Here is a 26268-nt window from a genome sequence, read left to right as displayed (position 1 = left end):
ACTCATTTAAGTTCAATTTCAAAGATCATAACGAGGTTAGAAGAGCGATGATTAGGACTTTGTATTGCATTTGAGCTGTTTGATTCAATAACGAAACAGACTCCACCACAATCAACTTGACAAGCATTTCTTCGAAAAGCACAGTCAATTGACGTGAACCCTGGCATATATTTCTTGTTTAATGTAAATAAAGTGTTCCTGGGAACAACGACGCAGGAATGTCAGATTTATCGGCAGTAGCATTGCTTCTTTAAACTACTATCCCTTAACGACCCGTAACAGAACTACTATCCCTTAACGACCCGTAACACGGAAAGAACATTTTCGATGTACAGTAATGTTTTGACTGACAAATGCAGGTTTTTACCAGAAAATACCGAAAACTACATAGTTGTGTATTGTTGCATGAATGCATCATAGTTATACACCAAGTATATGTAGTTCAAGTAATGCAACTTTTTTTTCTCTATGGATAAAAAAATTCTCATTTAAGTTTAGCTTTTGATTGATGCATATTTATTCTTTTTAGTGCATATCTGCATATTTTCAGTGCATATTTAGGTGATTTTTAGCGCATATTTGCATGGATATGTTTATACGATTTTTTTTATTGTTTAGGTGTGAGAATTTCACCAGTGTATTTTGGCTACGTAATAAATGAACACTATATATATATATATATATATATATATATATATATATATATATATATATATATATATATATATATATATATATATATAGGGTGTTAATGAACTATACCCTCAAACTGTAAGAGGTGATTCCTCACAACAAAATAAGCGAAAAGTGCATACTTTCAGAGCTAGGGCTGTCCAAAATGGCGAAAAAGCCAAATTTTAACAGGCCGTATTTCGAATCCCAAAAACTGTAGGTGGTGGTTTTTAGCAGCGTAAAGGAAGCCACACATACACAATCCAAAAGTGCATATTTCGTCAATTTTCAATAGGTATACAGGGTATTCCCTACAGGGTGTAATTCTCAGATATAATCTAAATAGAGTTTTCAGATATACCCTGATTTCTAAAAGGGTCCAAAGTAGGCAGGAGGTAAACCTTGACAATAATGGACATCCAATGCTTCGAAGGGAAGGCGAAAGTGTTAGGAACAGGCAGCTCCATGTTTCTTTCTGTTCGGAATAATGTTTGGTGCGATGTAAGTAAAGGAAAGGAATGTAAAACATATAGTTTTAGAGTACCTGAGCAAAATTGGCCATTTTGTACAGTCTTCGACAATGACTCTTCCACCATCAATTCAATGTTAATGTAATACATGAAAGGCTGTTATGAAGAAGTTGATTAACGCATTAAATTGGAAATCGCAGGGTCTGCCTGAATAAGTGTCATCGGGGTTGCTCAAAAAGTGTCGAGAGTGTATAAAATTTCCTAAGTACATTTAAAAGTCGTTTAAGAACATACGCTCACTGAACTTATCAGAGTTTCACGTAGGAAACATTTTGAACAGTCTTAGAGCGATTCCTATTAGGTACTGTTTGAATGTATTTTGGTGTTTTTTCTTTCATGATTCATTTCATTATCATCATTCATTTATCATCGTTTTCTTTAGCCTTAAGGAAATGAAATGAAATCTTAGTTTTACGTCCCACACTTATGCCGCTAGACTAAAGGAGACGATAATGATAAGAAATGAATGAAACAGTGGAATGAAGAAAGTGTGAGGAAATGGGAGAACCCCGAGAAACCCATGCACACGGTGTTTGTCCACCAGAAAGTTCACTTGGAGCGAGCTGGGATCTAACCAGTGTAATGAGTTGAGGATAAGTATGGCAATTATAAAAACTATTTAAGTATCTGCATCAAAAGGGAATGGTCAGCTTCACTTTTACACAGGTTATCTGCCCGGCAATATCAAATTCTGATTATATCGAGTGAACAAAATTGTGCACGGTGTCGAATAAAAGTCAGTTTCATTGTGTATTACATATTGGTAATTTTGTAAAGCTAGTGAGATACGATTCATTATGTATGGTTATATGGTTATTGAACAAACAATGTTGAAAGTCTATTACTACCAGTTGAATATGGTATGTGGAAAGTCATCTGTGTCTTGGTAACCTGAATTTTGGCAATTATTATTTGATTTTGATACTCATATATTTAGTTCAGTATTCAGTGGATTATTTGTAAATTCAAAGAAATATATATATATATATATATAAATTTATGTTTTGGAGATAAATTTGATTCTAATATGTATATGAGTTTTGAAAGAATTTATGAAAATGTTATTTTCCTCATTTAATGCTTCGAAGAGTTAATCAAATAGAGTTCCATTACGGTAAGAACGCAAATATTAGTATTTCTTTGCAAGTATTTACTTTTATGAAGTTATTTTGCCAAGTACGGGTAAAATATTTGTTCATAATCGATCAAATTAAAAAAAAAACATTATTACTTATGAAATCAACCTTCTTAAATGGAATTAAATGTAAACAAAATTTAATTTAGTTACCTTAACACACGTTACACCAGGGACCCCATACACCAGAGGTGAACGCTCTACCACTGAGCCACTGAGGCTCCCTCTTTAGCCTTAAGGGTGGAATCAATCATAGAGCTCAAAAGTAAAATAAAAACTGCTATATGAGCATCTTTACAAGTTTTTATTGTGTATACCTATATATAGAATGTTGCAAAAGAAAACGGCATGACTGTCATGTTTAAAAATCCATAAATTATGAATTTTTAAATATTCCATCTGGACTTTGATTTTCACAACCTACAGACTATACTTTGCTATAGTTAATATTGTTTTCATTTTTCAGTTATGCTGTTGGTATTAATGATAATTTTGTTAATATTTTACAGGCTTTACGAAGAGTTCCCCATAATTTATAACGATACTGTAGGTATTTCGAATTTTACTATCCTGGAAAAGGACGAAGCCATCAACTTTATTCAGGAGCAAGCAGCTAGTGATGACCCGTTCTTTCTCATGTGGACTCCCACAGCTTCACATGGTCCAGTTTACTCTTCAGACAAGTATCAGGGAACAAGCAGACGAGGTAAGGAAAGGAAACCGTACAGGAATAAAAGTGGACCTGAAAAGGTAGGGGATGCATGACTTCACGCAGTTTCCCGTGCCTATCTTTGCCCATTGTAATTTTTTTTTAGAAAATGAGAGAAGGCCATAGATTTTTGAAGTGGGGTGACGACGTCCCACGCTTCTCACCTCACTTTTACTCCTGGAACAGTACGATTTTAGAAAAATGTATTTCCTGTATTCTATAATTTTCAAATAAATTTCCAAGGTAGAAAATGAAAATAATAACTTGAATTTTTAAAAATGTGTTTAAAGTCAAGTTGGTATGAACTCAGATTTTCTGAATATTAGATTCTATGTAACCAAAGCTTTAGGAATGATGAAAAGATGGGTCAAAAGATTGCGATCTTGGCCGATAAATAGTTTTTGGATCAGGGGCTACAAAATTTTTGAACGGCCCCAATCGAGAGTTTTCGTATTTTCTACGGAATGCGTACATCATACTAAGTTAAGTGATAGTTTGGGTTTGGCTACATCTCCAGATACAAGGTGTACAAGAACATTTTTGATTGAAATATATTGGATCTTTCGATCCACAAAATCAAACTCATTTTCCAACATAGTTTAATAACACTTACTTATGAAATTGTGTTTAAATTTAAATTGTCCTGTTGAAAAGAGCATTTTCAACTTCACAGAAGAAAAATATTTGAGGTGGAGTTATATACCTTATTTTCAAGTATATAATTATAATAGTTTTATTTACTTATTTTTAGGGAAATACGGAGATGCTCTCAGGGAATTAGATGATGCAATTGGAGACATACTACAAACTGTTGTGGATTCTGGAATAAGTAATAACACATTTGTGATTCTGACCTCCGATAACGGTGCAGCTCTTGTAGATAAGTATAACGGTAATTATATATATTATATACACTATGTTACTGGACAGAAAGTTCCACATAATCAGATATGGGCAATTAGAAGGCAGCTATACAGGGCCAAACTGACCAAATTTGTTACCAGGCAATCGCCAGCTGGCCCCAAGACTGAAAAGTTAATTATATAATCCTATATATACAGGGTGTGCATAAAGTCCTGCAGGAAAGTAAAATTCTGTAACTTGGAAACTACGTAATGTATTAACAAATACTTTTTGGTGTACTTACAGAAAGGTTCAAAGTTTTGTTTCAGCTACTTAAGGTTCATCGCAAAACCTCCAATTGTGCACCATTCACGTCCAAACACTCTTGCAGTCTTTTGGGGGAACCAAGAATTGCGTGTTGGCGGTGCTCGTCTGGAATGTTCAAAATCACATCAGTTATTTTGTTCTTGAGATCGTGCAGATTAGCTGGCTTCTGCGAATACACCTTGGTCTTCACGTGTCCCCACAGCCGTAATCACAAGGCGACAAATCTGGCGATCTTGCAGGCCAAGGTGTGGGTCCTCTTCGGCCAATCCATCTCTCCTTAAATTCTTCGTTAAGAAACTGTCGAACTTGAAGTGCATAGTGCGGTGATGCCCCATTCTGTTGCATGTGGACCTCATTAAGGATGCCTAACCTAGTAAGTTCTGGGAAAAGGAATGTCTGTAGCATGTTCAGATAATTGTTACCATTTACCGTCTCTTCCTCGAAGAAAAAAGGGCCGATAATGTGGTCCATTGAAACAGCACACCACACATTGACTTTGGGACTACCCCACTTGTGCTCCTCGAATTCACGTGGATTTTCCACACACCCAAATTCAGCAGTTCTGCCTGTTCACTTTTCCCGACACATGAAATGTGGCTTCATCTGTAAACAGAAATCGAGACAGAAGGTCACCATCTTCTTGTAAGCCGGTAAGCATTGATTCACAGAATTCCATTTTCATGTCACAGTCTTCCTCTATCAGCTCGTGCAAAAATTTTAACTTATAGGGCCGGACCCAGGGGCGGATCCAAGGGGGGGGCCGTTGGGGGGATCGCCCCCTAGAATAGGAAACTTTCTTATTTTATATATAAATAAACCCATCCATAAAAAGTTTGGAGCTTTAAAAGTAGCTCTAAGTAGCAGTATTACTACCGACCGCGCCCCCCCCGCAGAACTCCGTCCTGGATCCGAACCTGCCCGGACCATCAAATTCTTGCGTACGATCTTGTGTAACGTTGATTTCGGTATTCCCAGTTCCAATGACCTACGTTTAAGCGACTTCATTGGACTCCTGGCTACGCTGTCCTGCATAGATGTTCATTTTACTTCGACCTCACTCACCCTCGCCCTCGCAGTAGCAGTTGGCCCTCGCCCTCGTTCACCCTCGCCCTCGCGAATGGAATTGTCCATCGCCCTCGCGCTCCCTCACCCTCGCTGTCGAAACTTGTCCTCGCCCTCGCGTACCCTCGCCCTCGCCGTCGAAGCTTGTCCTCGCCCTCGCGCACCCTCGCCCTCGCGGCCAAAACTTGTCCTCGCCCTCGCGCACCCTCACCCTTGCCATCGAAGCTTGTCCTCGCCCTCGCGCACCCTCACCCTCGCCATCGAAGCTTGTCCTCGTCCTCGCGCACCCTCGCCCTCGCGCACCCTCGCCCTCTTCGTCGAAGCTTGTCCTCGCCCTCGCTCATCTCACCCTCGCCATCGAAGCTTGTCCTCGTCCTCGCGCACCCCCGCCCTCGCTGCCGAAACTTGTCCTCGCCCTCGCGCACCCTCGCCCTCTTCGTCGAAGCTTTTCCTCGCCCTCGTGCACCCTCACCCTCGCCATCGAAGCTTGTCCTCGCCCTCGCACACCCTCGCCCTCGCGCACCCTCGTCCTCGCGACAGGAGTTGTCCATTATCCTCGCTCGCCCTCGCCTTCGTGCTCAAAACTTTTTCTCGCCCTCGCGCACCCTCGCCCTCATATCATTGAGGGCAAGGGTAATTGAGGGTGAGGAGGCCTCGAGAGGGCCTCCTTCGTGAGGATCAGAGCATCAATTATTCAACCTATTGGTTGAATTATTTCCTTATCGTCAGTGGCGGATCCAGGGGAGGCGATCGAGGCGATCGCTCCTTCCCCCCGCAGAAGAGGAAACTTCTTTATTTTATGTACAAATAAAACGCATCCCAGAGTTTGGAGCTCTTAAAAGTAGCTCTAAGTAGCAGTATTACAACCCACCACCCCCACCAGGAGTCCGTCCTGGATCCGCCCTTGCTTAACATACGTCCTAAAGGAACGAAACTAAACATATCATCGTATAACTTACTGTGGAACACCTAAAATGGAACAACTGTTACAATGGAGATCTCGGTCGATAGTGACGTTTACATCATTTATCAACAGCATCCAATGCCTTTACTTCAAAATGTTCCTTGAACTACGATGCAAGCATAAGTATTCAGCCACACAAGGGCGGCTCTCATGAGGATGAGGGTGAAATCAAGGTTTGATGAGTGGCGGTAGAGTGACTGCCGCGGACTATCTGTCAGAATTTGACACTCAACACGTTGGCTGATGTATGTACCGTAACTGAGGAATTTGAACAAATTCAAAGGGAAAGATCTAAAGAGCTTAATTTTAAAACTCCGTCAGCAAACAAATAAAATACTTCAGAACACTATTGTTGAATTATCACTCGGAAATATATACCCACTCTACCCTATAACATGAATGACTTCATTGATTTGAATGTGAATCTAAGTTAATTGGTATTTTAAAATATAAACTGAAATGTGTCAATGTGCTTGTAAGGTTAATTTCGATGCTCAAATATTGTTAATATTCACCACTAATAGAGATACATTTGTCCTACCTTAACAATATTAAAACTTTTAATTTTTTTCAATAATTGCCATAAATATGAAACTTTGTCTTAAGAAACTACCCTAGGGGCCAATTTGTGCACTTTATCACTTTGGTCTTGGTTCATTTTTGGCAGCTATCACTGTTGGAAAGTTTATTTTCAGTAATTCCCACAATTATGAAATGATATCTTTCAAACGTTGTCTCAAGGATTCCTTACACTACAAATACGTAAAGGCAAATGAAAAATGAAATCTTTAGTTTAAGATCCCACGATTATGCAAGCTAAATGCTAAAGGAGACAGAAGTGAATGATGAAAGAAATAGTTGAATGAGAATGTGGTAGGAAACTGGAGAATCCCCAGAAAACCCAAGAACACGATGTCCTCCACCACGAACTTACTTGGACGGAAATCGAACATGCGACCCTTCGAACAAAGGTAATTTCTCTATCGCTGAGCCACCGTTCCTCCCTAAATGGCACGCTCAGAGCTTAGCGCCTCCAGGGGCCTTGGAAAGACTATCGAGCCTAAAATGATTTAGCACTGACTTTTATAAATCCACCAATTCAACAATTAATAATGTCGTGCAAACTTTCATACGTGCAAACTTTAAGATTGGAGTAATGAAAGAAAAGATGAAATCTTTAGTTTAGCGCCCCAGAGTTATGTAACTGCTAAAGGAGATGGATGAAATTGCAAGTGAATGATGATGAAAGAAATGGTGGAACGGGAAAGTAAGAGAACAAACCTTTATTTTCTTTAGCACAAATAATTAAATGTGTAGATTAATTGATTTCCAGAAATTTTATTATAATTAGCAATTAAAAACTGAAAGGGCGATCACAAACTTTTCTTGCCCAGGACCTCGACACAATTTGTTACACGCTGCCATACATCATTAAAACAGGAGTAGAGTGACTGAATTATTTTGCTCTGTGGTTGAAAAGTAATAATGCAAAACAGACAATTATTGACTTGAAGAGATAGGATAGTTTAAAAATTCTGACTGAGGAATAAAATTTCATTTTTACGTCCTACGATTATCGCAGTCTTGTAGCCAACCTGGAACGAAAGAGATTCAGCCCACTGAAGATTCTTTGCGAATATCATTTCAATGTGAATTTCGAACAAAGATCTAAGCTTACCTTCATGCTTACGTTACGTCAAACATAACATATAAGGTGGAAATTATTCAACTTTTTTCATAAGATGTAATCCAGCTGACTAATTAAAATTTTATAAGCTTTATATGTTATATGTTGATTGATTAAATGTTGCACCTGATAATATGTAGTCGTTACTGCTTGTTACATAGTATTAGCGTGTGTAATGGTTGTATGGGGGAGAGGAGTATTTAAACGCTAATATTCTAAAGTGAAATATTTACATAAAAATTAGGATAATTAAACATTTTCAATAACTCCCTCTTAGACTTCGACTCTGGTTATAGGTCAATTACCGGTGATTACTGAAAGTTAATGATATTGAAATATACAAAGGAAGTTAGTATAGTGTCTAGCAAGCATGTCTGCTTTGCAGCAAGTCTCAGGTTCGATTCCCTTGAGTGAAGTTTGAACGCATTATGGTGGTTCGGATCCTACCATAAACTATAGATTCACGTACCATTTAGCATCGGCATCGGTGATGAATTATAAAGGGACATTAACTCTAATACGTCAGAATACAGACAGATCGACTGATTCCCAGATATTCATAAGTAAAACTTATATTTTCCAAAACAGCAAATTACGTTAGTAGAGTGCTATTTTTTCTAAATATAGATCATGAACGGTTTGAAATTATGTTTATTCTGTTGTGTGAGAACGTTTCTCTATAGTTAGAATTGAGGACATCTTCGAAAGTTCCCCTTCGGGAGGATGAACACTAAGAATCATGAAATTATAGGTGTAAACCTGAATGCAGTTTTACCCACTTATCTCAATAGTAATCTATGTAAATGTAGGTCACTTGACAGGTCCAAATGTAAGATCACTTGCCCAAAGGCTTAGATAATGTCCCCACAACCTCCACGATGCGGGGCCACCAACTCCAGGGATGTAAAATATATAGAAAATGTTTAGAAAGTAGAGGCGAATAACTAGGGGCTGCAGCGGGCAGGGGCTGTGTTGCAATAATAGACTATCAAAAACTTCCTGCTGAAATTGCATTATTGTCAAAATACTGAAAAATGTAACTGTAGTCCTCTTATTAGTGAAAATAAAGTAAAATACTTAGGTATATTTATTGATAAGCATCTAAAATGGTCTTCTCACATTACACATATCGCCACAATACTAAGAAAATTTTATATAAATTTGTTCAATTACGAAACATTGTAAGCATAAAAATATTACGAACTGTATATTATGCTCTGGTAAATAGTATACTTACATATGGTATATTAATTTGGGGTGCTGCTTACCCTACTCATTTAAAACCTCTGATTGTTCAGCAAAATAATATTGTAAGAATATGTTTAAAAAAGGGACTTGAAAGTAGACTAGATAGAGTCTATGACCAATTCTCAGTATTACCACTTTCAAAATTATATTTGCAGAAGGTATTAGTATATGTTAAAAAGAACAGAAACAAATTGGGAGTAATAAAACATACGTATATAACCAGAAATGTGACAAACAAAAATTTAGAAATTAGAGCAACGAGTAAATCTATAACTCAATACCAAACATATTACAGAGCTCCGAAGATCTATAATGAACTCCCACTCAGAATCAAAGATGAAAGTAATTTCAAAACATATAAAAAAGTTAATTTTACAGTGGTTAAAAGAATTAAAAAGTGTTTAAAAAGCTATTGTTAGCTAAAAGTAAGAATAAACCTCATATGTTACGATAAAAAATAAAACACGAGAATCAGGCTCACACACAAGCATTTGCTTATGTGAGCCCTTTTCTATCTTTTTTATTCTCTGCATAAAACATACAAAAAAATCGCAATATAGAAATAAGTGCATTGAATTAAGTTGCCCGACACTGGAAGATAGACTTCGACTTCTGGAAGTCCGAAGTCCTGTCATCTCTGAATACCGGGTACGCTAAACTCTACTAATAAAGGAAATCTAGGAAGTCCGATTTCCTTTAGAGAAGTAATAGCACTTATAAGCAGAAAATTTACTTGTTAATTTCTGTAGCAGTTTTTTTTCTTATTCTTTTATTTTATTTTCATTAATATTTTGTATATTGTTATTTTATAATTTAATATGTTTATGTATTTTTATGTATATTCTTTAATATATTGGATACATCCAATATATTAATTTTTTCTTCTTTAAATAAATAAATAAATAAATAAAGTCCTAAAATCTCACACGGCGTACACCATAGCATAGATGTTCATTTTACTTCGACCTCACTCACCCTCGCCCTCGCAGTAGCAGTTGGCCCTCGTTCACCCTCACCCTTGCTGCCGAAACTTGTCCTCGCCCTCGCGCACCCTCGCCCTCTTCGTCGAAGCTTGTCCTCGCCCTCGCACACCATCGCCCTCGCTGCCGAAACTTGTCCTCGACCTGGCGCACCCTCGCCCTCTTCGTCGAAGCTTTTCCTCGCCCTCGCGCACCCTCACCCTCGCCATCGAAGCTTGTCCTCGCCCTCGCGCACCCTCGCCCTCGCCATCGAAACTTGTCCTCGCCCTCGCGCACCCTCACCCTCGCCATCGAAGCTTGTCCTCGCCCTCGCGCACCCTCGCCCTCGCGCACCCTCGCCCTTGCGGCCAAAACTTGTCCTCGCCCTCGCGCACCCTCACCCTCGCCATCGAAGCTTGTCCTCGCCCTCGCGGCCAAAACTTGTCCTCGCCCTCGCACTCCCTCGCCCTCGCGTCACTGTGGGCGAGGGAACTTGAGGGTGAGGATGCACTTAAATTATACACTTAAACGTAACGGTTTCGAAGTTTTGGAGTTTTAGTTTCCTGCAGGACTTTATGGACTCCCTGTACTATGAATGTTGAAGACAGAAATAAACTGGTATTAAAAATATGAAACTCTCATTGTAATTACGTTTGTAGTAGTAACCATTAAAGAAAATTAATAGTTGTACTATACGATACTTTTCATTAGGTTTTCATAACAATGATTGAATGTTCAAATTTAAGATAACGTTACAAACAGACGGAATAAAGTCAGACGGGTAGGAGTACCAAGGATCCTCGATATAGTAAGTCCAGGCACGGGCGTCTCTGGCAGGGGGACGAGGGGGACGCGTCCGCCAATATTTTGAAGTACGAAATATTTAATATTTTATTCTAATTTAATTTATTTACTAATGACAGAATAACATATAAATAACAATATTTATTTGGATATAATATTCAGACTGTGAAACGATTATAACGGACTTCTTGATATGTCTCAGGGGGTCCGTGAAGATAAGATGAAAGGTAACAAACTGAATCGAAGATAATACATAAGTTGCTCTAGGTTACAGTGTTGGTTGAATATTATTAGTATTAGATGGCAGAGTAGTAATTTATTATGTATGACACGATCATGTTTCTGTAAAATAGTATACGAAAACTTACGAGGGAGGATCAAATGAAAACCTAAAAAGTTTATTATAAATTTCAAATGTTGTACTATTGCTTTGAAAGTTGGCAATATTGTTTCTAACAGTATTATCTTTCTTTAGTAGGTGGCAGAAGAGTCTAGTCAAACAAGCGCCAGCGCAGGAGCAGTTTCAAGATGACCGCCCCACTGTCCACATGTGCCGCATTTAAACAGCGTTCGGTGATCCGGTTTTTGAGTAGTAAAGGTGTGAAACCAATTGAAATTCATCGCAGGATGGCAGCAAAGTATGGTGATTCGTGTTTGTCCCTGCAGCATGTATATAAGTGGTGTAGGAAGTTTAAAAGTGGCGTAACATCTGTGGAGGATGCTCCTCGACCGGGACAGGCTCACCGCGTAGTGACCGACAACAACATTGCGCTAGTGGAACAACTTGTAAAGGACAACAGGCGTATTACCCTGAAAGAAATCGCAACAATAATGAAGATTAGCTTTGGTTCAGCTCAACACATTGTGCATAATGTTCTGCATTTCAATAAGGTATCAGCAAGATGGGTCCCACGTCAGTTGCCTGCTGAATTGAAAGATCGTCGCGTCGACGCCTGTGAACAACTTTTGCGTCGTTTCAACACCGAGGGTGATTCATTTCTGGACAGGATTGTTATAGGCGATGAGACCTGGGTTCACTATCATCAACCAGAAACCAAGAAAGCGAGCAAGGAATGGCGGCATAGCTCTTCTGCGAAACCAGAAAAAAAAAAAAAAACGCACTCCACCATCAGCAGGAAAGGTCATGCTCACTCTCTTCTGGGATTCTAATGGAATAATTTTGGAACAGTACATGAAAAAAAGTGATAGCAATCAGTGCCTCGTATTCAAACATGCTGAAAAATCAACTTCACCCTGCAATCAGGCGTAAACGGCGAGGACTTTTGTCCTCAGGAGTACTCCTACAGCATGACAACGCTCGACCGCATACTGCCCGTTTGACCGTTGAGACTATCGATGACATCAAATTGAGTGTCTCATTCGTCTACCCTATTCACCAGACCTTGCCCCAGTGACTCTCATTTGTTTGGACCTCTCAAAGAAGCGATGGGCGGCAAACATTTCAATACTGATGAAGAGGTGAAAAATGCGATGCACGAGTGGCTACAATCTCGATCAAAAGAATTCTTCCACCGAGGTATCCATGCACTTCCGAAACGATGGAATACTTGCATTGAACGTCAAGGGGACTACGTTGAAAAATAAGAGGTAAGATTTCCTTTTCATTGTTACATTCTAACATGGTATGCATTTTTAAGGTTTTCATTTGATCCTCTCTCGTATATCGTATTTAAGTCAATATTTCTTGGAAGGAGGTTCAAAGCTCCAATCATAGTCTCAAAGGGGACCGTAACTAAAAGAAAGTTAAGAATCATTGAGTTATAACATAATGTCAATGTAGGCCTAATATTTTTATCCTCCTTCATTAGTCGTGTAATAGTCTTTCAGGGAAATATTTGGAAGCTCATGAATGCAATGCAATGAGCTGATGAGTTAGGTGTCTTGTTTTCTCAATCAGTTATAGCACAAGGAAATGTTGCTGTACTTGAATTTAATCTGAAGGTCCAATAGACAGTGTCACTAGAATAAAACGACTTTGTTCTATATATAGGGGTGACCAGATTCGAGAATTTCTAGATAAGTATGATGTTCTAGATAAGTAAGATATAGAAACTCTGCATGATATTTCTGAAACCAACAAACAGCTTATAAGAGCTCCAGGTCTTCTATCCCATTTCGAAACTGGCATAACCCTGTTGAGTCTATTAGTTGGACAGAAAATAATTGGCATGCCGGAACTTCTGAATGTCATTCCAAAGTCGAAAACAATTTCAGGAAATATTCAGAACCTACACAACGAAGAATGTTTTGACAAAACAATGAAAAAAGCTAATGAGAAAGTAGGAAAATATAATTTGAACCCCTTTTCATTATCAAGAATAAAGAAAGTATCAAGGAAGTACATAGGACCAGTAGATACGTATGCCGGTCAATGTGTATTATAGGAAAAAAATATTATGCTATTGTTAATGCAGCTGTGAAAGGCCTAACGAACCTTCTGATCCTGATGTAAACATTGTGGAATGGTATTACTCCGCCAGTCATCGGATGATTGGCTATCGGTCAGCGCTTCTTTCGAGGAGCACGTGCTTGTACCCTGTCGGCGTTTTGCATATTCCCCGCACGCAACCATATTGTAAACTGTGATTCGCGCATAAGGTGGGCCAAACCCAGTTTGTACGCATGCGCATTCTCTTTTATTGCATTAATTCGATTTAGTTCTTAGATAGAGTGTTGTTTTTGTTATTTCACTGTAAGTAAATTGTATTTCTGGTAATGAACCTTATAAGCAACAAAAACATTGAAAAACAGCTTACTTGACAATGGACTATTTTCTTCTGCCGCATGGATGCGACAAGGCTCATTAACCAATAAAATGAAACAATTACCACGTGTATTTGTTTACATGAGGTACTGAACGTTCCTTGAACGAACTATAGAACCAAGATTTACTCAGTCGGATTTCCTGCGTCTTCGACAACTTGAAGATACACTGTTATCAGGTGTGGTTGACATACTGGAAAATTATCCGGAAATATATATAGCGTCATTTTATCTTGAGATGAACATGTTTCTGCAGAAGACTGGTGTCTTGTGCCAGTCATGCTTGCAAAGTACTACGAGAAATGGAACCAGAAGTTCGAGCTATGTTTAAAAACGTTGAAAACTTATTGTATATTTTGATTGTGCTGCCAGTTTCTTCATGTAAAGCTGAATGGAGCTTTAGCTCCATTCGAAGACTAGAAGCACAATGACACAGGAGAGATTGAATCATGTTATCATCTGTCCCCATATCATTATTTACTGGACCTTCTTAGCCTAGACGAGTTAGCAGACATATTTATTGCTAGTAGTGACCGTCGCACGACGATCTTCGGTCCAATTCCATTAAAAAATACGTAACTAAAGTACATTAAGATGATTTTGTATTCCTTACGTCATTGTATGTGTGAATTTACTTTTTCGTGTTGAACTTTTTTTTTTTTTTAAATATTATTGAATAGCTGCGAGATAATTTAATTTTGTTCAGTCTATGACGGACATCTGTTTAATAAATAAATAAAAATTGACGTGAAATAATTTAAAATTCCGCTGAGGTACTAGCATTTAAATCACTTCCTTTGATGCCCCCCCAATTTTACCTGCCAGAGACGCCAGTGAGTCCAGGCCTGCAGCCAAAGATGTTTCTGCTTAATGTCTATTTATATTACATATTCAGGTTTGTAAATTTAGCTTATTGCGGTTACTAATCGGTGATACTAGAGTTGTCAACAAGATAAGAGTTGAGACTGTTTCGTCTTGAAAGTTGTGAAAGCGATGTCTTATCTCGGAAAGTGTATCTGATTTTATTGGAAGAGCACTGTCTCGTTACGAAAATTTTGTCTCGTCTCACCTCGCAGACAACCCTAGGTGACATAATGTTCATATTCGCTTGATTTGAAACTTTAATTAATTTGTTTGTTTCTAGTAACATGTAGCGAGTTTTTTTTTTTTTTTTTTTTGTCGCGAAATACAGCAACGTAAACAACTCTTATACTTATTCTGTTTTTGCATTGCAATCCATAGATATATCCAGTATCTATGGCACAATAACTCCCCTCTTAAAGGTCTGTGAGCAAATCAATGAAGAAATAGATAACAGAGAATAAGCATCAGGAATATAGACGTTTCTCATTATTTGTTTTAAAAATCTTGATCTCAGCTCCTGAATTCCCTTCTAAAGTATCAAATTTGTATAACGTATCCTTCTCATATATATTTTTTATTTTTGTGTTCTACTCTCAAAAGAGAATAAAGAAGGGACTTCTGAGAAAAGTGTAATAAGGGGCTTATACCCATATCACAAACTATGTCACATTACATATCGTGTCAAAGGGGTAATTTTCACTTGTCAACACCGACTAGGAAACCTACCATATCTGAAGAACTACTCCTATAAAAGCATTATCAGGAATAAAAATCAAGAACAATAACTATACCCTGGATGTGAAGTTTGTTTTCATTAGCTTGATCTGTTATGAAATATACAGGATGATTCCGATCATGGGCGCCCGAAGGGGAGGGCAGGGTGAGGCCCGGGTCTCCCTCTGGCTTACGAAACTGTGTACATAATATAGCTAACCACGTGTATTAGATACCAGAAATACCAGACATAATATAGCAACAATGGGAGATTTAGAAAAATTTCTTCGGGCGCCCCTGATTCCGATAACTCAACACAAAATATGTAACATTTTCTGCCCATGGACAATCTAGAACACAGTAATTCTTAATGTCAAGTATGAAATGGAATTCAAATTATAGTTTGTTATTACTGATATCAAATTATCAATTCTCGTCATCAGATGGCTTATCATCTATTGTTACTGGGTTAGGAAACGAGTCAGTGAAGCCATATCTAGCATCTTGGTGCTAGATCTAGCATAATCCACATGCATTTAGCATCTAGCATTTAGCATCTAGCATAATTTCATTTTTCCCTCTGGTGAACAAAAAAAGAACGAAAATTTAGATGGTTCAAGGACCGTCGGGAATTATTCTTTTTAGTTGAAGCGATAGTTGGAGCAATGAAACCAGTCAATATTTCTGCGGTTGTAATTTTTTTGTTGAATTCAGAGCAAACGCAAATGTTCAAAAATAGCAAACATATCTCTGCAAAACACTTAGCAATAGTTTTATTACTGTCAACTGAAACCTGAATGTGTGGTTATCTGGGATGTTTCTCCCTTTCAATTTACAGCTTGAGAGGGGAGGGATGTGAGCGTCAGGGGACAGCTAGTAATACACTAAAAGAAATGCTTCAGGGGTGTGTCGGAAGCGGCATGTTGTGTATATATTTCTTAAAATGTTATCCATTCATAAAATATAAATTCGACCATCCTCCCCTATAACGTGCCATTTACCATCATTCCTGACAGCGTCATATTGGCTTTGTACATGAATAGAGTTAATACACTTCATTAAAATAATGAAGATAAAGAGGGGCGGGTCTTTAAAATTAGTTAGAAAATATGATTTGAAAATCTGGCATAATTTACAAAAATCTAGCATAATTCAGAACCCTGTTTAGCACCATCGCGAGTCTCGAGTGTGGCAACCCTGAAAAACGAGTTGTAACACTTCTCCATGGCAATTGCAAGATCAAATAAACTCTAAGAAAAAAAACATGCAGTTTCTGGTTTTGCACAGGATTTGCATTTGCAAGATTTCAGCTGTGTGCAACTTTCTAGTATAGTTTCTTGTAGTTTATTCTGACACGTATAAATGCTCTGTAGTATCCGCTTTCTGCCATCTACAACATTCGGGAAGTATATTTGTCTGGTTTGCCTGACGCCAAATAAATGCTTGTAGATCTGCTCTCTTGATGTGGAGTGTTAAAGCATCTTTGGTTGGTGGTAACTGTTTCGCAATTTTAGCGTGAACGAATTGAGCATGTACATTTTTTTTTTCGGAGGTCGCTTGTTCTGAGTCTGTATAAGTATTTACAACAAATTTTTCAATTCGGGTCACAGTTTCGTCATCTACGTTTCCAGTGCCAACAATTTCGAGTAAATTCGGATTTTTCAAAAATTGTTTCCATACTTTCTTCTTTCCGTGCACTGCAAACTGGCTAGTTGTGTCATAACCAGTTAAGGTGTGAAAAGAAGTTAAAGTGTTCCATATTTCGTTAGAAAGCTCACTTACAACAAAATGAATGGGAATATATTTAGGTTTCTTGGATGTTCCTATTAACATCCATACTTTTGGAACATTTGTTCTTTTAAAGAAATTGACAAGAAGAACGAGAACATCGGTGTCCTTGATATTTATTAGCAGCTGCTGATAACCTGATGAACTTAAGTGAATACCGTGCAGAATTATTCTAGTGTTAGCCTGTTCCTGATTCGATGTCAGTGATGAAGGAACTTCTCCATGTGAAAACTCTTCACAATGTTGGTCTTCAAATTCCCCTGACATGATTACAAGTTGTTCATGAGTCAAAGTTTTACGCAGCAAGTATTTATTTATTTATTTCATAAGAACAATACAACAGGCTCAAAGCCCAGTTATAGTGTCGTGTCGTGTTGTTTTGCAACACTCTAGATATAGGTATACACAATGATAACTTGTAAAGATATTCATATCTAAGTATTTATTTTACTTTTGAGCTCTATGTTTGATTCCATCTTTTAGGTTAAAGAACACGATGATAAATGAATGATAATAATGAAAGAAAAAAGACCAAAGTGAATTCTAACAGTGGTTAATGGGAACTGCCCTAAGAGTATTCAAAACGTATTCTTCATAAACTTTTTATGTGTTTTAATAAAAATGAAACTAGATCTGATTTATTTTCTGCAAATCGATGAAAGCTTTCTGGTGCTGTAGGTATTTGGAATTGAATTATATGTCTGTTAATACTTAATGCTAAAAACACTGCCTTAGCAAAGCATTTACAAGAACATAAGAATAATCTGCCAGTTTGAACTAGAAGATTTTTCCAAATCTATCTTCCTTCCTCCTTCTGCGGCAATCACTAAAGGACGGAATATCTCTAGCTCACTTTTTGCACTTTTCTGCATCAATTTTTGTCTTTCTTTGATCTTTTTTATATAGGAATTTAAACATCTTTCATTCTTGCTTGCAAATAGTCATAAATGGATATAGTTCCACCTTTTGATAGCCGTTTATTTACAAAGGAAGTAATAATCTGATTATTTATGGCATTGACTTGGAGAAGATCTTGTGTTATATAGAAAGATAAAACATCATTTATGGAGATACACACAAATATTCTTTCAATCTTCACATAGACGAAACTTAGTGAACCAATCGATGAGGCGGCATACATCTGCTTCATCTTTCTCTGTTATATTCTAACTAGCCTCTGGATGGTAATGCAGTTTACTACTGTTTGACGTCATATCTTTTCTGAGATCTGCTCGTGATTCTCACACGAGCTGAAGTAAAAATTTATAACCACAATACTATTCATCCGAGAATTATAATTCATACGTCGTTCTTTCCAGAATAAAGCAAGCGTTTAGATATTACCTAGCATATATGTGTGTGACGTACACAACAAGGTAAGTTTGAGATAATTCAAGAAATTCCCCTCCAAAATATCCCTTTCGGGAAGTTTTGCATCCCATCGACCGGCTCCTGCTGCACGACCCCGGATACAATCTATCTTGAAATATACCCCTAGCTATTTGTAATTTATGTCGTAAGTCACATTGCAATATATTGAATAGTTACGAGGAAAAATATTTTCCAATCCTGTTGGAAAATCCAAAATTTAATACGAAGCAGGATTGGAAAATATTTTTCCGTCATAACTAGTCAACGTACTGCAATGTGACTTAACACGTACTTGCGAAGGAACAGGGGTACACTTCAAAGTGATTGTATCCGGGTACGTGTAAACTGGGCTGTCCCAGAGGCGCAAAAGCTCCCGAAAAGAATTTTAGGAACATTTTTTGAATTATCTCAAATTCCCCTTTTCGTGACCTTCACGCGGAAGTTTATGCAAGAAAACGTCTGAAATCTTGTTCCATTCTGAAAAGAAAGATGTATGAATAATGATACTTAGATAAATAGGGTTGTGGTTACAGATACTGAGATGACAAAGGATTTCTTCAGTTAAGGGAATTCAGTCTTGTTTAGTGTTGTAAATAAAATAAAAAAACGTTCCTATTTTTTTTTCAGAAATGTACGTTTTTTAGAAAAAAACATTGCCTCTCGTTTTTTTCTAAATTTTGTTTTCTTTAAATAGTCATTTGTAATGTATCTTACGTCATTTAAGTCTGAAGTATTTTTATGTAGGTGTAATTACCATAAAATGCAATATGAATTAAACACTACATACTGGTACGGTACAAATATTTTACAATTTATATAAGTAGCTCACTTACTAATAATCCGGGTTTCTGTAGTGTTTCACTAATATCAACGAAGAAATAAAAGTATAAATGAAAATTTGTTTTTTCATGAAAGTACGAAAATAATATCACGAACAGTATAAAATGCAAATAATTTGTAAAAACTAATACTAATTTGCCTACCAATATTTTTCTAAATATCATATATAAATAATTTGTCAACTAGATATATGATATGCATTGCCGGCTGTACCATATGTGCAACACGCGTATTTGCACGGGGCTGCAATATCTGTCATAAGTATTTTATTTAAAATACACGTATATATTTCTTGTTGGAAACAGACTTCATGATCATGGTAGTTAAATTTACTAAGCTGACCTTCTATTTGAATATTACATTCATAAATTATGTTTAGGTCGCATAAGTTTAAGTCACATGGTCAGTGCTAAAGCAAATGGTAAAATAAATCCCAGAACAAATTGCTTGATTGTTGTCAAATATAAGAACTGAATTCTGTTCCATTTAGTTAGTCATCAGAGTTCTGATATGAAAGCTTCTCTTGTCTTTGTCGCAAATAAGATCGTTATCATTGAAGGTGGAAACAACTTAAAAAAAAAAAAATAACGGATGTAGAAGGAAAATCAAGAAATAAAGATGAAAGAGCTAGTTGCACTATAATTGCAAACTGATATGTTGAGATTGAAACTCGATATTGAATTCAATAAAAAGGATTACCATGCTATTAAATTATTAGAGCACTTACAATATTTTATTTTAACTTTGCGTCGTTTCCACGTTAAGTCGCAAAAATTAAAATATGCAGAAGTTAAAAGTTCCATGAGATGCCACTCTCAAATATTTTTTCCCGACTTTTCAAATCGTTCTTCATTGATGTGAAACAAAAAGTAGCTGACACTCTTGTTTTATCCAAATTCTTCTGTGGCGAAATCATATCCTATGAGTTATACATTCCAACACAACATAGTCGTATAGAGGGGTTGTATACGTCTCAGGCGTCAGTTTCATGGCCAAATAATAATGAAAAACGAAGGATAACCATTTCTCCAGTCTAAGATCAATCTTTATTGTTTGGAGTGTTTTGCTCAATGAACACCATATATCACTGACGATCATAATTAATTGTGTATGTAATGTATTTGCTTATTACATACTGCATGCAAAAAGAAAGAATAAACTGATCATACATGAATCAGAAATTCCAAATGGAAGTAGGCCCAATGGTGCAAGATACTGAAAAGAGAATCGAGAAAATCTCCCCTATATGGTACCCCTTGCCGATTTTAATGACTACATCCTTCACTTGTGTCTGTAAAAGGACATGTACAGATGTTGTGATGAATGGCAAGGAGATTCATGCTCATGTGAATGATGCGCTGTGTAGAGAGCGCAGGTTCAGCTAGTCTATATATTAAAAATGCAAGATTTATATGTTTGTCTCCAATCCTTTCGACAATGAGATTTCAAAAACCACAAGTGCTAGAAACATGCCGTTTTCACTGGTCGATTCCAAATTTTGTGTAGATTGTCCAGTTCTCATTCATATTCTTAAAAACCGTGTCGTGTTATTGTTCTATTCAACATTTTAGGGGCCGTTTTGAGCCCATGAGATTAACCTTCATCCGCTCGCGTACTACGAATTCACATTTCCGCTCGCACCGACGGCAATTTGGCCGTCATCGATTATTCATGATTTTCCAGCATTGTGCATGATGCAAAGTGTATGTTTTGGAGTAATTAGGTTTAGTAAATTAAAACAAATCTTTGTTGACCAAAAATATATATTTAAATTAAATTACAACACTTCTAAATATAAATGAATACACAGTGAACAAAACGCGAAATAACAGAATCTAACCTAAACACATCCATGACACTGTCCTTGTGTGATTGGCATTTAATGCAAGTAGTAGTAATGATTGAGTGCTTTATGCACATGTTTTTCCACAATCTATACATTCAAGGCGCGTTCTAAGCTACTCAACATACATGTCACTGTCCTCGTTGTGAGATTACAGGCATGTATTGCATGTAATAGTAATAGTTGAGTGCACTTTGCAGATGTTTTTGCCACAATCTTTACATTTAAGGCGAGTTCCGTTGTTTTTTCTTGACCCTCAGAGGTAGCAAATACCTCTTTGGATTGGTTGTTGGACTGGTTCACCATCGGTAGTTTGCATTCTGAATTGTGCCAAGAACACCAGCAAATCTTTTGGCAAAGTTGAGATTTTAGAACGAGCTTTCAAGTTTTCATTCATTACCTTTAATGCTAACTCGTACATACAGATGGTGATCAGAAAAATGGAAACACATGTAGTTGGCAACACGTCAGATGTATGGGTTGGCAGTAGTGTCGTGGCGCTCGCAGCGCCGGATCGCTGGTAGTGGTGTGTTACGTCGGTCTCCATACTACGTCAGGCGCAATGGAACAGCAGTATCCAGTGGCTGCAGCAGACGGAGATAGTGTAAAATGGGAGACCTCTCAGATTTTCAAAGAGGGCAAATTGTTGGTGCGCGGTTATGTGGAGTGAGTGTGATGGCAGTGGCTAGTGTTAGGTATGTCGCGTGGGACAGTGTCGAAGGTGATGACGGCCTACACAACACACGGGAAAACCACATCGGGGAAGCAGAACAGTGGGCGGAAGAAAATCATGAGTGACAGGTCACGCCGGGTATTACAGCGCATTGTCACGCGTCGTGCCACTGCGGAGCAAGTGACTGAGGAACTCAATCAGCACCTCCCCCAACCTGTTTCGGCAATCACAGTCCGCCGCGAATTAAATGACGTGAACTTACGGGGTCGTGTTGCACGGGCCAAACCGCTCATCAGGGACCATAACGCTTTCGTACGCCGCAAATGGTGCCGCGACCATGCAACTTGGATCGTTGAGGACTGGAAACGTGTGATATGGTCGGATGAGTCATCATTCACCCTATTCCCAACCACGGGCCGTGTTTATGTGTGGAGAACGCCCAAAGAAGCTTATGATCTGCAGTGTCTCCGCCCAACTGTGAAACATGGCGGCGGCTCGGTGATGCTGTGGGCCGCCATATCATGGTTTTCATTGGGTCCTGTGGTCACACTTAGCGGACGAATCACTGCCAACAATTATGTCGCAATTTTAGGAGACCACTTGCATCCTATGGTCCGTATGTTGTTCCCGGACAATGACGCCATCTTTCAGGATGATAATGCACCCATTCACACAGCTGGCGTTGTTGCAGCGTGGTTTGAGGAACATCGGGATGAAGTTCAACACCTCCCCTGGCCCGCCCAATCCCCAGATCTCAACATAATTGAACATCTGTGGTCCGTCTTGGAAATACGACTCCGACGACGATTTCCACCTCCATCCTCTCTCACAGAACTGGCCGATGCCCTGCACGAGGAATGGTGTAAAATTCCACTTGCTACCATTCACGACCTCTATGCCTCCATCCCACGTCGCATCAAGGCTGTTCTGAAGGCGAAAGGTGGCCCGACACCATATTAATCTGGTAAGATGCAATTTCGTTCAGGTGTTTCCATTTTTCTGATCACCATCTGTATATGGTATTCTTGTATTATTTTTGATGTTAGAGCAGTTGAAAATGAAACAGCCAATGAAAAGTAATGAAACTTTTAATGTAAATGCGCAACAAAAAATTCACGTTTTCGCACACACTCACGGCAGATTGGCCGTCTACCCTCCACCACCAACTTTGGGATTGTACTGAGCCGGAAGAAGTTGCTGGTTAGACTGCGATCGCACATAATCTAGAGGATGGGAGTGTAAATGGAGAATACACACCACTCCAGCCATAATCTTAGAGCTCTGGGAAGAAGGGCACACAAAAACTAAAAATGACGGCCAATTTGCCGCGAGCGCGAGCAGATGAAGGTTAATATTGTTGCAGGCCGAAACTACGGTGTTAGGCAACCAGTAGAGAAAATGCGTATGGCGGGTTGACGGACATTACAGGCGCTTTACTTAAATCTGAATGGCAAAACCTATTGCATGCTGACAACTTCAATGGCCTCAAAAGTAGTGTTGTAAATAGAAAAAAAAAAACGTTCGTATTTTTTCAGAAATGTACGTTTTTTTTAGAAAAACATTGCATCTCGTTTTTTTCTAAATTTCGTTTTTTTTCAAACAGGTATTTGTAATGTATCTTACGTCATTTAAGTCTGAAGTATTTTTATGTAGGTGTAATTACCATAAAATGCAACATAAATTAAGCACTAGATACTGATACGGTACAAATATTTACAATTTATATGAGTAGCGTACCCACTAATAATCCGGGTTTCTGTACTGTTTCACCAATATCAACGAAGAAATAAAAGTATAAATGAACATTTCTTTTTTTCGTGAAAGCAGGCCTTTAACAAGTACGAAAATAATATCACGAACAGTATAAATTGCAAATAACTTGTCTAAAGGTAAAAACTAATACTAATTTGCCTACTAATATTTTTCTGAATATCATATATAAATAATTTGTCGACTAGATATATGATATGCATTGCTGGCTCTACCATATGTGCAACACGTGCATTTGAACGGGGCTGCAATATCTTTCATAAGTATTTTATTTAAAATAAATATTTCTTGTTGGAAGCAGACTTCATGATCATGGTCGCATTAATTTAAGTCACATGGTCAGTGCTAAAGCAAATGGTAAAATAAATCCCAGAATAAATTGCTTGATTGTTGTCAAATACAAGAACTCAATTCTCGAATGCCTGTCCCATTTGGTTAGTTATCAGAGTTCTGATATGAAAGCTTTTCTTGTCTTTGTCGCAAATAAGATCGTTATCATTGAAGGTGGAAACACTATTTAAAAAAAATAACAGATATAGAAGGAAAATCAAGAAATAAAGGTAAAAGAGCTAGTTGCACTATAATTGCAAACTGATATGTTGAGATTGAAACTCGATATTGAATTCTATAAAAACGATTACCATCTTTCAGATTTATTTGCTTTATCTTTCACTAACATAATAGATTAATATTTAAAGAAAAAAACAGACATGACAATATTGTATTTGTAGTAAGTATTTAAGCCTTTCTGAGTGCGAATGTAGTTTCCCCTCCTCTTCGTTGTTCATGTTGGAGTAGCATACTCAAAATCGTGACTTTTAAGATTTGTTCTTTCTGGAGAAAGAGGGAGGCGGCAAAGGGCGACAAATTGCCTAGGGCCAATCCTGATGACATGTACACTCATGTCCGAAATGATTGTCATATATCTATAACTGTCTTCTTGTAAGAATATAACATGATAATGATTTTGCAGGGTACTTTTAATACTGATGCTGTGTATATAATCGGAAAATGTATATTTGTGGTAAATTTCAAAGGAAAAGAATTATAAATACGAAAATGAGAAAGAGTAAAAGAAAATGTTGCTAAATGGACAAGAAAGTTTTATTTTCGTTTTATTGTTCTTATTTACTGCTGTTTTGACATGAAATTTTCCACATACATATCTTTGCCGATTATACACATACTAACATTATAAGAAATACCAGGCGGATTCGTTATCAAATTATATTCCTACAACAACATGTTTATAGACATGCGACAATAATTTTGGACATGAGTGTACATACAAGACATGAATATAGGATGACATAATTTGAAGTAATGCAGGTTGTTTCAAAATGAATATTAGAGTTTTGAAACTTTGTAGTATCTATTGCAATTAACTTACAATTATAAGTATTATCAAATGAAAGAGGAACTCAAAACAGTTTTGTACGCACGCATGCCATGCATTGTTTCCTCTGTCTGCCGTTAGAAAGAGCAAGTAGCAAAGATGGAGACTAGAGAGCAGAAATCTTTTTGTGTTTAAATCTGTACTTACAGTGCAACCGTCTGTGTGAATTGAATGTTTTGTGCCATATGACGGAAAGTTTATGGGCCTTTCTCACCTATCGACTCAATGCGTGCCGTGTGACGAATGAGGCTCAGATCGAACACTTGAAGCAAAAACTGTTTGAGGTGTTCTTTTATTTGATGTATTGTTTATAATTGTACGTAAAATGTAATAAGTACTACGAAGACTTAAGACCCCGATTTTCATTTTGAAACACCTTGCGTTTCTCACCAACAGTACTGGAACTAAGATGTAAAAAGAAGAGAAAATTTTCCTTATAAAGTAATTGTTTACAACAACGATATTATTATTAGTCAAGACTATAACTACTACAACAACAAGAGTTACTAGTCAAAAAAATGTAATCAAATGTATAATAATCCTTTCGGACCCGGGTGTGTCACTTTTTTGATCCGCTCCTGTATGGACACTAATTAAGATATCGGAATATTTTTTTGACAAATATGGTTGGACCATAGTTTAACATATTAGTTTCTTTTTCTTCTGTGTGTCGAATTTCCTTCTTAAATTTCATCCCAGTCAAAATTTCGAGAATTTTCGAATTTCGAATTTTCTTTATTACTTTTCCCCTGTAGCTTCATTCGTTGCAGAGAGACCTCCTTGAGACTTGTCAGGTAGATACGTCGGATAGATACCTAACTGTTGACATCAATTGGACGGGAATGCACGCAGTGTTGCCAACTACGGAAATTAAAATTTATTTAAATTTGGGCAAACATTCGAAATTTTTGTTATAAATCCGAGTGCAAGTCAACTTACGCCAATCGAACATTTGTCCTTACTGAACAAACGCGGGTACATATCGTCACAGTGGGGTAATTAGGGGCCGCACAAAAAATTCGGATTTAGGTTCTAACTCTTGATTTTCCCCTAGTTTTCTGTTTATCGAAATATATTTTTGGTAATTAGAAGCTTTGTTCCTTAAATATCGCCATGATACTTTTAGGGTATATTAGTAATGTACCAGTGTTTATTTTAAGATAGTTTTCGTCTGTCTGGTAGCAGTGATGCCAGCTACAGAATATTTTAATTCTAGATTTTAGGAGAAAATTTTGGGAAAATTACGTGTTTTGTCTATTATTTCCCTCTTGTTGGCTACATCGGA

At 37.5% G+C, this 26268-nt stretch overlaps 1 protein-coding gene across 1 annotated transcript in view; it reads left to right on the top strand.

Moving 5' to 3' along the window:
• Positions 1–26268, top strand: part of LOC145675050 (N-acetylgalactosamine-6-sulfatase-like) — a 230930-nt gene that overhangs the window by 166307 nt on the left and 38355 nt on the right. The window contains exons 6-7 of the mRNA XM_081745417.1: positions 2847–3043; positions 3798–3938. Coding sequence (XP_081601543.1) covers positions 2847–3043; positions 3798–3938 — 338 coding nt within the window. The remainder of the gene's footprint in view (positions 1–2846; positions 3044–3797; positions 3939–26268) is intronic.

This window comes from Thermobia domestica, chromosome 2 (genome assembly GCF_964235325.1).
Source record: "Thermobia domestica chromosome 2, izTheDome1.hap1.1, whole genome shotgun sequence".
NCBI classification, from domain to species: domain Eukaryota; kingdom Metazoa; phylum Arthropoda; class Insecta; order Zygentoma; family Lepismatidae; genus Thermobia; species Thermobia domestica.
The sequence above is the reverse complement of the archived record's forward strand: the minus strand, read 5'-3'. Positions and strand labels throughout refer to the sequence as shown.